Here is a 17,128-nt window from a genome sequence, read left to right as displayed (position 1 = left end):
GTTGATACTTTAAGCATGATCTAAACATAGGAAGTCTTAACGATTATTCACGTAACCTTGAAGAGAGGGAATGGGCGTTCTGTTCTTGGTGTACTTATGTATGTCTTTTGATAGCCTTGGTAAGAAGAATGTCATCATATACATGTTATCTGTTTTGGTGTCTTGTAAGTGTGTGTCTCATTATATGTAGTCTGGACGATCATTTAGGCATGCCTATAGAGAGTGTGTGGGCGGTCTCTCTTGTATTTCTTAAGTGAGTCTTAGGATAGCTTTTATTGAAAATATTACATGCTAGGAATTGTCCTATATGAATTAGAATCACTTCACTGTAATAGTGAAGGAGTTTACTGTACAGTGAAGTAGTTCACTATAATGTTGCTCCTAAAAATGTAATAAATTGATTAAGTAATTTCTTATGTGCTTCTAATATGTCAAATGTTGTTCTTATGATTATATTATTATATTTAAATTAAAAGATGCATATTTCCAATAAATGTCCGATTTCATTAATTTTATGCATTATGTCATACTTAGTAGGTGTGGTTGCACTAATTCCATGCTTTTGTCTATCTCTATGATTCTTTGTAGGTGAGGAGTATTCTCAAGAACGACTTGGATCTTTGAGTCATTCAATTGAATTTGACGTATTTTCTCATTTGACTCGAGGGCATAGATCTATTTTATTTCTCTTATTGAAATATTTTAATAGACTTAGTAGTACTATCTTTATATTATGCATGGGCCATGTCCGAAGTATTGTTGTGTATAAGATTTGATTAAATGATACTTAGTATTACCTATGAGTTTTATATGAATGTGATTTTAAGAACTATCAAAATGTTTATGAAAAGTTGAAATTGCACACTACTTTTCACTATATATATGCTACAAATGATATAAAGGGCTTGTATAAGACCTCCGAGAGGTAGAGTACGCCTGTTGCACTTTGAGAGTGTCATATATTCTAGGGTCTAGTCTAGTAATGGGAAATTTGCCTCTTCCATGAAGATACACCACGGCCCATCAACTGGCCCGTTGTGCTCTTAGAAAGTAGCTCCTCCTTACTGACAACCTCACCTTCTTTTTGGGCCTTTCAAAAAATCCCCTTACCTTCCGTCAAGTTCACCATGAGTCATAGAGTGGCTCGTGGTGACTTGTACATTGTATCTGGGCTTCCCTAGTCTCTCCCCCCATGCCTAAGGACTCTTAAGCGACCCCCCCCCCACCTTGACCGTGGCTGAAACCACGAGTCGTGTTCATACTTGTGAAGGGTGAGGAAGTAGCCTCCATTATTGGGAAGAGTTAGCCTCATAGCTTTGTCTTCCCCTAGAAGGTTGTCACTCCCCATATGGTATTTCTTCTTTTGACCTTTATTTGTCACCTAATTTCTTCCTCATCATTACACTAAGATAAAAAAATTAACGTTTCTTTGAAATCATGAAAGCACCAAAGTAGTCCATGTGACTAGTTCACCAAACGCCATGGGTGTTTCTCAGTGCTTTGATTTCCAAACATCGTAAATTACTCATATTATATTCTTATGACATTATAATATTTTCTAAACCTTTGTACTCTTATGTTAGGTGTACAAAATGTCTTAGTGTTTCGGAGTATTACAGTGATAGTATGTATTCTTCTATTTATGATGTTAGGTGATCATGTAAGACTATGCCTATCCTTGTACATGTAGTCTTAAAGTTGATGCATGCTTTTTCCTACTTTATTATGTGAGTGTTATCATAGTTATATTGATGATATTATTGTAGCAGTAGGGTGACGTATATATGATGTTGTTATGCCTATGTGCTAATAGATTTATATGTTATATGTGATGATGTGTGTGTCTTGTCTTGGTAGAATAGTGTTCCTTACTTAATACATGTCTATTATGAAGATGAACATCTTGACCCAATAGGTTTAGGCACCATTGGCTTATATGGGTATGCATGAATATAGAATGAATTCTAGTATCGGTAGACCAAAGATGGTGCCCTTCGAAGCATGAATAATATGCAGAACTTTCTATATAGAAAGAAGGTTAAAAATGATCCATCCTTATTGATAACTGAGTGGCACCCCTAGTGGACACATCGTTGGTAGGTGCACTATGACTAGGTAATGACTAAGTGATGGAACCCTTTTGCATATGCCCTTTTTTATTAAACTTACCCTATGAGAAAAAGTGCTAGCACCGAGTGAGTATATTATCGGTCGTAGCTCTACTTAAGAAAGAGAATACAGTACAGTGTATCTATGCTTTAGTATGAGAGTAGAGTGAATAAAAGACGTCGATTGATGTGCTTGGTGTTGTAACCAAGGGTTATGGTAACTGTAAATGCTGCATGCTAAGTATATTAGTTGATTTTATGATATTTCTTAATTCATACTGTTTTCTATTTTGAGTTGGCCGATGATATCTACTCAGTACCTGTGTTTTGTACTGACCCCTACTTTTATTGTTTTCTTCTTGTTTATTTGTGGAGTGCAGTAAACGTGTCGTCATCTTCGACTCAACAGTAACTCTAGCCAGTCTTACTACATCGGAAATTCAGGGTGAGCTAATGCTTCTAGCTTGGACTGGATCTTCTTCTTCAAGTCTTGATGCCTTGAACTTCCGGCATGGACTAACTTCATATGTATTTTTTAGCTTCTTAGAATACTCTTAGTTTAGTAATTTGATTATAGATGTTCTTGTGATGATGACTTCCAGATTTTGGGGGAATAATAGATGTTGAATTTTAGAAGTTAATGAATTGGTCTTTATTTAATGAGTTTAAGTCTTCCGCATTACTTTCTGTTGATATTATATTGAAATGTTAAGGTTAGATTGGTTGGTTCGCTCACATAGGAGGGTAAGTGTGGGTGCCAGTCGCAACCCGGTTTGGGTCGTGACAAACTTGGTATCAGAGCATTAGGTTCTTTGGTCTCATCACACAAAAACAGGTCTAGTAGAGTCTTATGGAACGGTAGGGGGACGCCTTTACTTTTCCTTGAGAGACTATAAGACTTTAGGAAAATTTCACTCTCTCATTCTTTCTTTCGTGCTACTACTTGAGTCCAATTGGTATCTAGGCGATACGAATTGGTATCTGACCATCTTCACTCTCTTTCGCAGAGGGTTAGAACTAGAGCAACGACTATGCCAACACAAACACCGGCCAGACAAGAAACAACTGAGCCAGCCATTGGGGCTGTGGCTCGAGGAAGAACAGCGGCAAGGGGCCGTGGTAGAGGTCGTGGAAGGACGTCCTCTAGGGGAAGAGGACTAACACCTAGTCCATATGATACTAGGGCAGTGACTCCTCCACCGACTGAGGAAGTAATAAGAGAAGGGGAGGATGGGGAAATTGAACTAGTGCAGAATGAGGGATTGCCACCCCAACCTACCCCAGAGATGATCAATCAGGTTATGGCTTATCTTAGCGGGTTATCTGATCAGGGCCAGACACCCCTAGTGTTTTCTGCACCAGCACCTCAGGCTCCGGAGGTACAACATGCGGCTACTATGGCTCCCCGCATGGATGTTCCATTGGAAATAGGCACGTATCCACGTCTGACTACTGGGCCTATAATGACAAATGATCAGCATGAACTTTTCAGTAAGTTCTTGAAATTGAAACCTCCGGTCTTCAAGGGTGCTGAATCGGAGGATGATTATGATTTTCTGGTTGACTGTCACGAGCTACTACATAAGATGGGTATAGTAGAACGGTTTGGTGTGGAGTTTGTGACTTATCAGTTTCAAGGGAACGCCAAAATGTGGTGGCGGTCTCATATTGAGTGTCAACCAACGGAGGCACCACCTATGACTTGGGCCTCATTCTCTAACTTGTTTATGGAGAAGTATATCGCCCGAACTTTGAGGGATAGGAAAATGGATAAGTTCTTGATCCTAGAGCAAGGTAGGATGTCGGTCAATGCATATGAGGCTAAGTTCTGTGCACTATCCAGATATGCCACCCAACTGTGTTTCAGTCCACGAGAGCAAATTTGCCGGTTTTTGAAGGGGTTGAGGTCAGAATTGCGGATTTCGGCCATACAGATAGCGGCAACGGCAAAATTCTTCCAACAGGTGGTAGACTTTGTGATAGAAGTGGAAGGAGTGAAGCCAGACGACTTCACCCCGACATCGACATCAAAAAGGTTTCGAAAGGGAGGTGAGTTTAATGGTGCTTACACTAGAGGACAGGGTTCGGGAAGTTACTCGGTCTGACCAATTCAGTCTTCACTTCAGACTATAGTTGGGGGACCACCTCAGACCGGTCAACACTTCTCCGAGGGGCCTATGATTGACTCCAAAGAATGTTATGGATGTGGGGAGATTGGACACATTAGGAAAAATTGTCCCAGACAAAGTTATAGACCCCCAATAGCTAGAGGTAGAGGTGGTCATGGTAGAGGCCGTTATTCTGGAGGACGTGGTGGTCGAGGTAATAGTGGTCACCAAAACGGCAGAGGTAATGGGCAAACTGGGGCCACTACATCTCAACATGGTAGGGGCAATGGATAGACAAACGATAGGGCCCTTTGTTACGCTTTCCCTGGGCGGTCTGAAGCGGAGGCATCTGATGTTGTCATCACAGGTAATCTTCTGGTTTGTGATTGCATGGCTTCTGTATTGTTTGATCCTGGATCCACGTTTTCTTATGTATCTTCCTCATTTGCTAATGGTGTAAATTTACATTGTGAATTTTTTGATATGCCTATTGGTGTTTCTACTCCGGTGGGTGAGTCTGTGGTAGTTGAAAAGGTATATAGGTCTTGTTTGGTGAACATTATAGGGAGCAACACTTATGTAGATTTGGTTATCTTAGAAATGGATGATTTTGATGTAATTCTGGGTATGACTTGGCTTTCTCCGCAATTTGCGATCATGGATTGTAATGCTAAAACGGTGACGTTAGCCAAGCCTGGGACAGATCCATTAGTGTGGGAGGGTGACTACACTTCCAATCTGGTGCGTATCATCTCCTTTCTTCGTGCTAAGAAAATGGTTAGTAAAGGCTGTTTAGCTTTCTTGGCACATCTCAAGGATGACACTACCCAAGTGCCTTCGATTGAGTAGGTTTCAGTAGTCCGTAAGTTTCTGGATGTGTTCCCTGCAGATCTTCCTTGTTTGCCACCAGATAGGGATATTGACTTCTGTGTCGATCTTGAACCGGGTACTCGCCCCATTTCTATACCCCCTTATAGAATGGCTCCCGCAGAGTTAAGAGAGTTAAAGGCACAACTTTAAGAGTTGTTAAACAAAGGCTTTATTAGACCAAGTGCATCTCCTTGGGGTGCTCCGGTTTTGTTTGTAAAGAAGAAGGATGGGAATTTTCGAATGTGTATAGACTACAGACAACTAAACAAGGTAACCATAAAGAACAAGTATCCTCTTCCCCGCATTGATGACTTGTTCGATTAGTTACAAGGTGCTTGTGTCTTCTCTAAGATTGACTTGAGATCCGGTTATCATTAGTTGAAAATACGGGCAACGGATGTGCCAAAGACTGCTTTTCGAAGGAGGTATGGGCATTACGAATTTGTAGTGATGTCCTTTGGTCTTACGAATGCCCCTGCTGCGTTCATGAGCTTGATGAATGGGATTTTTAAGCCATATTTGGACCTCTTCGTGATCGTATTTATTGATGATATATTGGTATACTCAAAGAGCAAGAAGGAACATGAAGAGCATTTGAGAATGGTATTGGAAATGTTGAGGGAGAAAAAGCTTTATGCCAAGTTCTCTAAGTGTGAGTTTTGGCTTGATGCAGTGTCCTTCTTGGGGCACGTGGTTTCTAAGGATGGAGTGATGGTGGATCCTTCTAAGATTGAGACAGTGTAGAATTGGGTAAGACCTACTAATGTGTCAGAAATAAGGAGCTTTGTTGGGTTAGCTAGCTACTACCGCCGATTTGTCAAGGGATTCTCTTCTATTGCTTCCCAATTGACGAACTTGACTAAGCAGAATGTTTCATTTGTATGGTCGGACGAATGTGAGGAAATCTTTCAGAAGCTCAAGACTTTGTTGACTACCGCATCTATCCTTACCTTGCCAGTAGAGGGTAACAACTTCATTGTTTATTATGATGCATCCTATTCTAGGTTGGGTGCAGTACTAATGCAAGAGAAGAGTGTGATTTCTTATGCTTCAAGACAATTAAAAGTTCATGAACGTAACTATCCAACTCATGCTTTGGAATTGGCTGCGGTAGTGTTTGCATTAAAGCAATGGAGACACTATTTATATGGGGTTAAGTGTGAGGTCTACACGGATCATCGTAGCCTTCAGTATGTCTTTACTCAGAAAGATTTAAACTTAAGATAGAGGAGATGGATGGAACTACTGAAGGACTACGACATCACTATTTTGTATCATCCGGGGAAGGAGAATGTTGTAGCGGATGCTTTAAGTAGAAAGGCGGGAAGCATGGGAAGTCTAGCTCACTTGGAAGCTTCTAGACGCCCACTAGATAGAGAGGTTCAAACTCTAGCTAATGACTTGATGAGATTAGAAGTAAAGGAGAGGGGAGGATTATTGGCTTCTGTGGAGGCAAGATCTTCCTTTCTTGACAAGATTAAGGGAAGACAGTCTGATGATGAGAAACTGCACAGAATTCAAGATAAAGTATTGCGAGGAGAGGCTAAGGAAGCACAAATCGATGAGGAAGGTGTTTTGAGAATCAAGGGAAGGGTATTTGTACCCTGCGTCGATGATTTGATCAACACTATTCTGACAGAGGCTCATAGTTCAAGGTATTCTATACATCTGGGTGCAACCAAGATGTATCGTGACCTAAAACAACACTTTTGGTGGAGTAGAATGAAGCGTGATATTGTTGACTTTATTGCCAAGTGTCCAAACTGTCAACAAGCAAAGTGTGAACACCAAAGGCCCGGAGGAACACTTCAGAGAATGCCCATTTCGGAATGGAAGTGGGAAAGAATTGCAATGGATTTTGGGGTTGGTCTTCCAAAGACAATGGGTAAGTATGACTCCATTTGGGTGATTGTTGATAGGTTAACTAAATCTGCTCATTTCATTCCAGTCAAGGTGACTTACAATGTAGAAAAGTTAGCCAAACTTTACATCTCGGAAGTGGTGCGATTACATGGGGTTCCACTATCCATCATATCAGATAGAGGTACGCAGTTTACTTCTATGTTTTGGAAAACATTGCATGCAGAATTGGGTACTAGGTTGGACCTTAGTACTGCGTTCCATCCCCAGACCGATGGTCAGTCTGAGCGAACAATTCAAGTGTTGGAGGATATGCTTCGTGCCTGTGTGATAGAATTTGGTGGCCATTGGGATAGCTTCTTACCCTTGGCGGAGTTTTCATACAATAATAGCTATCACTCAAGCATTGATATGGCTCCATTTGAAGCATTGTATGGTAGGAGATGTAGCTCTCCCATTGGTTGGTTTGATGCGTTCGAGGTCAGACCTTGAGGTACTGATCTCTTGAGGGATTCGATGGAAAAAGTGAAGTCTATTCAAGAAAAGCTTCTAGCGGTGCAAAGTAGACAAAAAGAATATGCAGATCGAAAGGTTAGAGACTTAGAGTTCATGGAGGGTGAACAAGTCTTGTTGAAAGTTTCACCCATGAAAGGGGTGATGCGGTTGGTAAAAGGGGTAAACTAAGTCCAAGGTACATTGGACCATTTGAAGTACTTAAGCAAGTAGGGGAGGTGGCTTATGAGTTAGCCTTGCCTCAAGGGCTGTCCGGAGTACACCCGGTATTCCATGTGTCGATGTTGAAAAGATACCATGGGGATGGGAACTACATTATCCGTTGGGATTCAGTTTTGCTTGATGAGAACTTGTCTTATGAGGAGGAGCCTGTTGCTATTTTAGATAGAGAAGTTCGCAAGTTGAGGTCAAGAGAGATTGCATCCATCAAGGTGCAATGGAAGAATCGACCCGTTGAAGAAGCCACTTGGGAGAAGGAGGCGGATATGCGAGAAAAATACCCATATCTATTTACAGATTCAGGTACTCCTTTTCGCCCTTGTTTTCCTTCTTTTGATCGTTCGGGGACGAACGATGGGTAAATTGGTATCTATTGTAACGACCTGTTTAGTCGTTTTGAGCAGCAAACTTCAATTCTGGAAAAACAGGCTGAGGCGACGGACCAAACGACGATCCGTCATGGGCACGACGGACCGTCGCAGGGTCTCGTTTCAAAACACTTAAAAAATCTGAAATTGGGTACTGAAAATCGACTCTCTGAAGTTCGTGACGGAATGACAGAACGGACCGTCACAGGAGTGACGGACCGTCATAGATTGTTCAGTGGAAATTGACTCTCTGACTCTTGCGACGACCTGCAGGACAGTCCGTCGCAGGCACGACGGCCCGTCAAAGGTTGCGCAAATCCCAGGCAGAATCGGATTTCCTTACACGTTTTAAGGGACGTTTTTGGACTATTCCTTCCTTAATTATAGATTTCGTGGGTTTATATTAATAACTCAAATTCTTGGGGGTTAAAAGAGGTAACTCTAAGTTAATTACTGGGGTATTATTGCCATCTTTTACAATTAATTATATGTTAACTAGGGTAAAAGAAAGAGGGTTTGAATAAAGAAAATAGAGAAAACAAGGAGAGAGAGAAATTGATCGATCAAGAGGCAGAGGGAATATCAAAGCTTGGGAAATTGCTTGTTGATTCCAATTCTTTGGTGGAGGTAGGTTATGGTTTTCATGCTTCATAAGTAAACTGTTAATAGTGAATGATATGTATTGGTAGTATTGTAAACCCTACTATATGCTTAATGGTATGTTTGCATGAATATGATTATGTGATTTTGATAAGATAAGCATGATGAAAATATTGAATCCCAAATCTTGAAAAGAAACTTTAATATACATTATTAATGATGATGCCTTGGTATAAAAGAAGGCTTGATGAATTAAAGTAATGGGATTGATGATGCCTTGGAATAGAGAAGGCTTGATGATTTACAGAATGATATTAGTTGATCGTAGTGTCACGTTCCGACACATAGAATTAGGGGATCGGAGTGTCACGTACCGACACATGTAGGGGATCGGAGTGTCACGTAGCGACACATGTAGGGGATCGGAGTGTCACGTTCCGACACATAGAATTAGGGGATCGGAGTGTCACGTACCGACACATAGTAGTAGGGGATCAGAGTGTCACGTACCGACACAAGAGGAGGAAAGATAATGAATCTTGAAAGATGATAATATACTGACCTTAATATACTTAACTCCCAAATGAGTATGGTGTTGAGGCTTGAGCCCTCATGGATGAACTTGATGGTACTTATTGATGATTATAATACTTGTTGTTGCTACATGTTGAGTTTTATAGTTGATTTACGATAATATTGATATATATTGTTCCCTATTTTGAGTTGGCCGATGATATCTACTCAGTACCCGTGTTTTGTACTGACCCCTACTTTTATGTTTTTCTTCTTGTTATTTGTGGAGTGCAGCAAACGTGCCGTCATCTTCGACTCAACGGTAACTCAAGCCAGTCTTCATCACACTGGATCTTCAGGGTGAGCTAACGCTTCTAGCTTGGACTGGATCTTCTCCTTCATGTCTTGATGCCTTGAACTTCCGGCATGGACTAGCTTCTTATGTATTTTTAGCTTCTTAGAAACTCTTAGAATTAGTAGTTTAAAGTAGATGTTCTTGTGATGATGACTTCTAGTTTCTGGGGATAATGATAAGTTTTTGAGTTATAGAAGTTAATTATTTATTTTTACTTATGAGTTTAAGTCTTCCGCATTACTTTCTATTTATATTATATTGAAATGTTAAGGTTTAGATTGGTTGGTTCGCTCACATAGGAGGGTAAGTGTGGGTGCCGGTCGCAACCCGATTTGGGTCGTGACAACTACAAAATTTTCTAGTTGTTTAAACTAGTTATACATAAAATGTTGGAATCTATCTGGTGCATTTTTACATCAAAATTGCAATACATTCCATTTATAGCAATAATTTCAAACGATAAAATCCTGATTTACAATATACTAAAATAATTAAATCCTTGTATTTATCTTATCTTTAATATTTTTTTGGTATATGATAATTATATGTTTTAGTTTTTGCATTTAAATTTCTATAATCAATTATCATTCTACTTTTTCCTCTTTTATGTTCATTATATTTACTAACAATAAATGCTGGACTTGTATGTTTACACTTATTTTCTTGTATATATCCATTATTTAGTAATTCACTTATATGTATTTTAAATTCATTTAAATCATTAAATATATATTTTAATGGTTTTTGTATTATTATACTATTTTCATCAATCACAATAATTTTAACTTTTATTTTATGTTTTTCTCATCATTGTAAAGGATCTTTATCATATAATAATTTTAATTCTTCTTGGATAATTTTTACTTTATCTAAGGAAAATATAATTAATTCTATTCTGGGTCTTCTTTTTTTATATTTTCTAATTTTTGTGTAATTTTTCACTACCTTTAATCCATTCCGTTGTTTTTCTTGTTTTGTTTGGTACACTTGTTGCTCCTATCTTTTGTTTACATGGTGTCGTGAACAACCAGTCCTTCTTTCTTATTATATGTGGATATAATTTTTCTAAAAATGGCATTCCTAATAACATATACTTTGTTGTTAGTTAAAAATTATATATTTCGTTTACACTTTATATTTTATCCCATATTTGTATTTTCATATTTTTTGCTTTGTATGTGATCATACTTCCTTCATTATTAAATCTTGTTACTACTATTGGTGTTTTAAACTTTTCCCATTTTTCTTCTGGTAAACAATTGTATTTACATATATTAGCCTCTACTCCTGTATCTACCATTGGTGTATAATATTTGTTATAATATCCTTCTATTATTATCTTCGTAAGTATATATATTTTCATATATATATTTTTATCTTATTGTCCTTTTTATTGTATTGATCCGAAAGATACTCTTTAGAATTTTTGAATATTTGTTTAACATATGTTAATTAATCGATAGTTAATGGACTAAAGTGAATATTTAATAAGATCCTATACTATTTGACCCTTATATAATAAAATAAGTGAGTAAAGTTTATAACTTTTAGCACTAATTATTTCTGACAATAAATAAATAAAAGAAAGAAGAAACGGAAGAAGGGTTACAGTATCTCGTTCGATTGCCAATTGCTTCAAGTAAAGTTTTGATTAAATTTTTAATCTTCCTATGTATGCTATTGCACTGAATGCTCTTTAGAATGCGTAGACTACATAAAATATTATATATATATATGTATGGAATTGAAAAGAGGATTGTTGGGATATAAAAAAAAATTTAAAAAAAAGAAAAGAGATTGTCAGATCCTATATATTAATGCTATTTGATTATTATATTGTTATATTAGATTAGAAATTTGGATGAGGAATACTTATGATGAGGTATTATTTCGACCGCTTTGATTATGTGTGGGATGAGAAATGCTAACTTTATAATTGTTGTTATATTTTTATTATATGATTCATTATCAATTTTTTTAGGTCTAAGTGAAATAAATTACTGGTTGAAATTTTTTTTAAAAAATAGTGAAAGATAATAAAATAAAATAAATGAATTAGAAGCATTAGATGAGGGAATATGCATATGAATGTACGTCGGTACAGTGATTATGCATTCTGGAAAATTAACAACAGAATTGTAAGTATTTGGGTTGGCCATAAAGAGCCAATGATTGATCATAGTGAGCCAAGTATTGGCCATAATGAGCCAATCATTGGCTGAAAAAAAATTGTTGAACTGAAAAAAAAATATATCAATTTTTCTTTAGCACTGTTCTAATTAAATTAAAAGTGCAAATTTTATATAATTGTGATTATACTATGAATCTAGTGTTGATAGGTGGACATGTGTAATTAAATATTATATGTACTGTGTTGCGTGAATGTCATTCGAATTATGATAATGGAAAAGAAATAATCAAAATTTAATCCTAGGCTTGAAACTTGAAAAAAGAAAACTATGATAGTGGAAATTTCAATTGACATCAAGAATTACAAACTTGATTATAAATTTGGGTGAATTATAGCTCAACGTTAAACAAAAAAAATGTGAGTATTTTTAGTTCCGCAATCTTATTGTGAATTTAAATACTTGAATAGATTCCATTGGTTCGGAAGCTCAACGGAAAGGGAAGGCTCAAGTCCAATAGTAATTATTCGATTGGCTAAGGCAAGTGGATTTCTAAACTCTTGCTAAGCGTATCAAAACCCCGTATTTCCTTGTGTGGTGTTGAGAATGATTTGGAGACTTGTTGCTTATTTGTTAGGGTTGTATTCCTTAATGCATATTGTGCATTGATATCAAAATTGTTATCACCTCATTTCCCATTTGAGCATGTCATTTGCATTATATATGAGACTTGATTTTGATAAGAGTTAAGTGATAAGAGGATGTACTATTTCGAGGTTCGTATAGCGCGTCACGATGGATATTATATTTTGAGGGATGTATCGCGCGCCGCAATGGTTACTATTATCGAGGGTCGTGTCGTGCGCCACGACAGATGCATGGACATATGTGTCCTCCATGGGTCCCGGACTAACAGACAACGGGTGTGTATCATTAGGGAAGACATGCATCACTATACTTGACATCGCATCTCATGGCATTGCACATTTTATTATTGATGAACTTGAACATGTCTTTTGATGATATTGTGAGTGTTTCTCTGTAAAGCTTGTGACTCTTGAATATTGAGTTGTTATTGATAATGTGTAAACTGATAGAGTGTGGTTATTGAGTTGTGTGTTTGGTAAACTGTAAACAGTTAGACTGTAGTGTGGAGGTCTAGATAGGGTGTAAGGAGTGCCCGTATTTTGTTCACTTAACTTGTGTTTAGAGGTTTGCTTGTTGGGTACCGCGTGGTTTGGTACTCACCCCTTGCTTCTACAAACTTTTGTAGGTTAAGATCCTACATCTTCGTGATAACTCTCGTTCGTTTCGTTTCCGAGGCATCATGTGGAGGGTTGTGAGGTAGCTACTTGTCATCTCAGCGAACTTTCCTACTCCAGTTTATGACTTTGTTTTTGTATGAAAGACAACTTCATTTTAGACTTCTATTTTCTTTCAATTCTAATATTTACAATAGAGGCTTGTGCACGTGATAACCATGTTTTGGAGATTGAATTAATATGACTTTGTTTCATAATAGAAATTGTTGTTGGATTGTCATTTACTTCCGCACTTTGTTTGATATTGGGGGTTAGGTTGACTTGTCTTGGTGGGATAAGACAAGTGCCATCACACCCATTTTTGGGTCGTGACAAAATGATATCAAATCAAGGTTAACAGGTCTCATGTGTATACAAGACGAGTCTACGTAGAGTCTCAAGGATCAGTACAGAGACGTCTGTAGTTATCTTTGAGAGGCTACAAGGATTACTAGGAAACTTCTTTTTGTTTATTCTTTCTCATCGTGCGTAGTCACCTTCTTTAGTACTGAGTTGTTGTATACTCTTTTGAAAGATGACAAGGACTAGAACTAATGTTACTGGTGGTAGAGGGGAGGAACTTCCCGGGGCAGTTGTTTAGGCCCCAGCTAGAGGTAGGGGTAGATCTCGAGCAAGAGGTCATCCTAGTAGTACGACAGTAGCCAGAGGTCGTGGATGTGGAGCAGCACCAGTGAGAGGTTGTGCTAGAGAGGTCTTTACAAAAACTCAGATTGATGGCAGAGAGGACCAGGTTCCTCAAGATCCTGTAGTCACACCTTTACTTAAGGATACACTATTGAGGGTGTTCAATGTGATAGAGGGATTTTCTTACGGTGGTGGGGCGACTACCACACCACATGTCTCTCGTACTAGAGAGGGGGCCTAGACCCAAGAGCATCAACAAGCTCCAATTGTTCAGGATGCGGTGGGGCAACTACCAGTAGATCCCGCGGTTCAGAATAATGTTGCACTAGCAGTTGGGGGTCAAGTTGCATCGATGGTTGTTCTAACTGAGGATGAGTAGCGTAGGTGTGAGAGATTTCGAAAGATGCCCCACCTCAGTTTCAGGGTGGGAACAGCGAGGACGCTCATGAGTTTCTAACTACCTACCGAGAGTTACTAGAGGTGGTTGGATTAGCTGAGTAACATTGGGTTCGATATACTACACTGCATCTTCGTGGACCGGCGAGAGACTGGTGGAGGACTTATTCGAGGGTTTTTCCAGTTGGATCTCCTTCAGTGACTTGGGAGCAGTTTGCTAGTGCATTACAAGACCGTTTTATCCCATGGAGCGTGAGAGAGGATAGTCGCTTGAGGTTTGAGAGTCTGAGACAAAATGGTTTATCGGTTACAGAGTGTGAGGCGCGTTTTTGCCAATTGTCTAGGAATGTGTTGGCCATTATTAGAAATGAGACAGAGAGGATGAACAGATTTTTGAGGAGATTGACTTTCTCTATCAGGTCAGAGTTTTTTGGGCATCTAGGGATGGGTCTTTTTTCCAGTCCATTGCGAGCACCGCCAAGGTGGCGGAATTGATGGAGAGAGAGGAGTTTGGGGACCCTAAAAGGGCTCGTATATAAGGTTAGTTTTATGGTGCCTCATCTGGAGGTAGGGGATCACAGAGAGTGAGTGGTTCTTTTAAGCAGCGGGGACCTATTCATGCATCTATGCCGACATTCAATGGAGGCCAGACATCAAGGGGTTCTTATTGCCTGGGTCAGGGCTCGTACAGTTCACAACAACGACCTACAGGGCGAGGAAATTACAGTGGGTTTTCAGGGTCCACACAACAGTTCCTAGTTAAGAGATTTTGTTTTTACTTTAGGAGATCCCGATCATATAATGCGGAAGTGTACTTCTCAAAGAGGTCGTGGTGGGCCTCGACCTTATTCTTCATTCCAGACTAGACACCAGCACCATAGGGTAGATGTCGTGGAAGAGTTCAGCCAGGTAGAGGTGATAGAATATCTAGTAATGGTGTTGCAACTCAGCAGAGTGGGGGTAGAGGTACCACCCAGGCTGGAGGTGGACGAGGAGGTTACAGCTATGCTTTCCCGGGAAGACCTGAGGCGGAGACATCTGATGCTGTTATTACAGGTATCATCCCAGTATGTAATCAACCTGCGTCTGTGTTGTTTGATCGAGGTTCTTCATTCTCTTATGTGTCTACGTATTTTGCTGCTAAATTTGCTATGATATGTGATAGCATGATTGTACCTATTCGTGTTTCTACACCTTTGGGTATGCCCTTAGCTGTGGATCGAGTGTATCGATCCTGTCTTGTTTCTTTGGCTGGGTATGACACTTGGGTAGACTTATTCATTCTGGGGATGGTGGACTTTGATGTTATCTTGTGTATGGATTGACTTTCTCCTTATCATGCTGCCCTTGATTGTACTGCTAAAACTGTGACTTTAGCAATGCCTGGTGTTCTGAGGGTTGAGTGGAAGAGTGTTAGCTGGTTTTATCCTATCAAGGTCATCTCTTTTATCCATGCTCAGAGACTAGTAGAGAGGGGGTGTTTGTCATAGCTTTTATTCGGGATACTAGTGTTGAACCACCACTCATGGACTCTGTTCCTGTGGTTCAGGAGCTTCCCGATGTATTTCCTTCTGATCTTCCAAGTGTTCCTCTCGATAGGGATATCGACTTTGCTATTGATTTTGAGTCAGGCACTAAGTCTATTTCTATCCGTCCATACCGTATGGATCAGGCAGAGTTGAAAGATTTGAAGGATCAGTTGCACTATTTATTGAGTAATGGTTTTATTCGCCCTAGTTTGTCACCTTGGGGTGCCCCTGTATTGTTTGTGAAGAAGAAGGATGGGACTATGAGAATGTGTATTGATTACAGACAGTTGAACAAGGTAACAATGAAGAAGCAGTATTCTCTTCCGCGTATTGATGACTTATTTGATCAGTTACAGGGAGCATCATTATTCTCCAAGATTGATTTGAGGTCTGTGTATCATCAGTTGAAGATTAGGGCATCAGATATCTGTAAGACAGCTTTTCGGACCCAATATGGGCATTATGAGTTTGTAGTGATGTCTTTCGGATTAACTAATGCCCCTGCAGCATTCATGGAGTTGATGAATGGGGTGTTTCGACAATACCTTGATTCTTTTGTGATTGTTTTCATCGATGACATCCTGGTTTACTCTAACACTGAGGAGGACCATGTCCGACACCTAAGGATTGTACTTCAGAGGTTGAGAGAAAAGATGTTGTATGCAAAGTTCTAAAAGTGTTAGTTCAAGCTTACTTCTATAACATTCTTGGGATACGTGGTGTCCAAGGAGGGTATTAGAGTAGATCTGGCAAAGATTGAGGCAGTTAGAGGCTGGACGCAACCTACTTGACCTACTGAGATTAGGAGTTTTGTGGGATTGGCAGGCTATTATCGATGATTTGTTCAGAGTTTCTCTACTATTGCAGCTCCATTGACTAGATTGACTCGACAGGATGTGGATTTTCAGTGGCCTGATAAGTGTGAGGAGAGCTTTCAAAAGCTCAAGACTTTGTTGACTTCTGCTCTTGTGTTGACTTTACCTGAGGAAGGTGTAGACTTTACTATGTATTGTGATGCTTCAGGAGTAGGTTTAGGTGGTGTGTTGATGTAGAAGAGGAAAGTGATTGCATATGCTTCTAGGCAATTGAAGTCCCATGAGAAGAACTACACTACTCATGATCTAGAGTTGGCGGCTATTGTATTTGTTCTTAAGTTATGGCGTCATCATTTTTATGCGGTGCATTGTGAGATCTTCACTGATCATCGGAGTCTTCATTATATCTTTAGCCAGAGGGATTTGAACTTGAGTCAACGAAGATGGCTTGAGTTGCTGAAGGACTACGATGTGACCATTCTATATCATCCAGGAAAGGCCAATGTTGTGGCTGATGCTCTGAGTAAGAAAACTCATAGCATGTGGAGTCTTGCAGCGCTTAGTATTGAGGAGAGAACATTGGCTAGAGATGTGTAGATATTAGCTAACAGCCTTGTCCGCTTGGAGGTTCTAGAAGAGAGTGATGGGATGATTGCTTTTATTGAGGCTCGATGTTCTTTAGTCGAGCAAATCCATGCACACCAGTTTGATGATGAAAAATTATGTCTCATTCGAGACAAAGTATTGAGAGGGGAAGCAAAGGAGGCTGTCTTTGATTCTGATTGTGTCTTGCGAATCG

At 39.3% G+C, this 17,128-nt stretch overlaps 1 protein-coding gene across 1 annotated transcript; it reads left to right on the top strand.

Annotated features, from left to right (window-relative positions):
- The first annotated feature begins 3,139 nt into the window (after positions 1 to 3,139).
- LOC138337922 (uncharacterized) lies at positions 3,140 to 16,926 on the top strand. Its single transcript, XM_069288361.1, has 8 exons — positions 3,140 to 3,406; positions 3,952 to 4,143; positions 14,199 to 14,404; positions 14,872 to 15,185; positions 15,446 to 15,744; positions 15,865 to 15,943; positions 16,382 to 16,520; positions 16,596 to 16,926. Exons 1-8 carry the CDS (start codon positions 3,140 to 3,142, stop codon positions 16,924 to 16,926), a joined length of 1,827 nt encoding a protein of 608 aa, XP_069144462.1.
- Positions 16,927 to 17,128: the final 202 nt, after the last annotated feature.

The sequence above is a fragment of the Solanum lycopersicum genome, chromosome 8 (assembly GCF_036512215.1).
Source record: "Solanum lycopersicum chromosome 8, SLM_r2.1".
Taxonomy (NCBI): domain Eukaryota; kingdom Viridiplantae; phylum Streptophyta; class Magnoliopsida; order Solanales; family Solanaceae; genus Solanum; species Solanum lycopersicum.
The sequence above is the reverse complement of the archived record's forward strand: the minus strand, read 5'-3'. Positions and strand labels throughout refer to the sequence as shown.

Bases quoted from the DNA above. Each gene is read 5' to 3' on its own strand.
- LOC138337922 (XM_069288361.1), top strand. From the start codon at position 3,140: ATGCCAACACAAACACCGGCCAGACAAGAAACAACTGAGCCAGCCATT. The intron at 4,144-14,198 runs GTTTCGAAAGGG...ACTTGGGAGCAG, and splicing joins CCGACATCGACATCAAAAAG to TTTGCTAGTGCATTACAAGA. The intron at 14,405-14,871 runs GTCAGAGTTTTT...ACCATAGGGTAG, and splicing joins AGATTGACTTTCTCTATCAG to ATGTCGTGGAAGAGTTCAGC.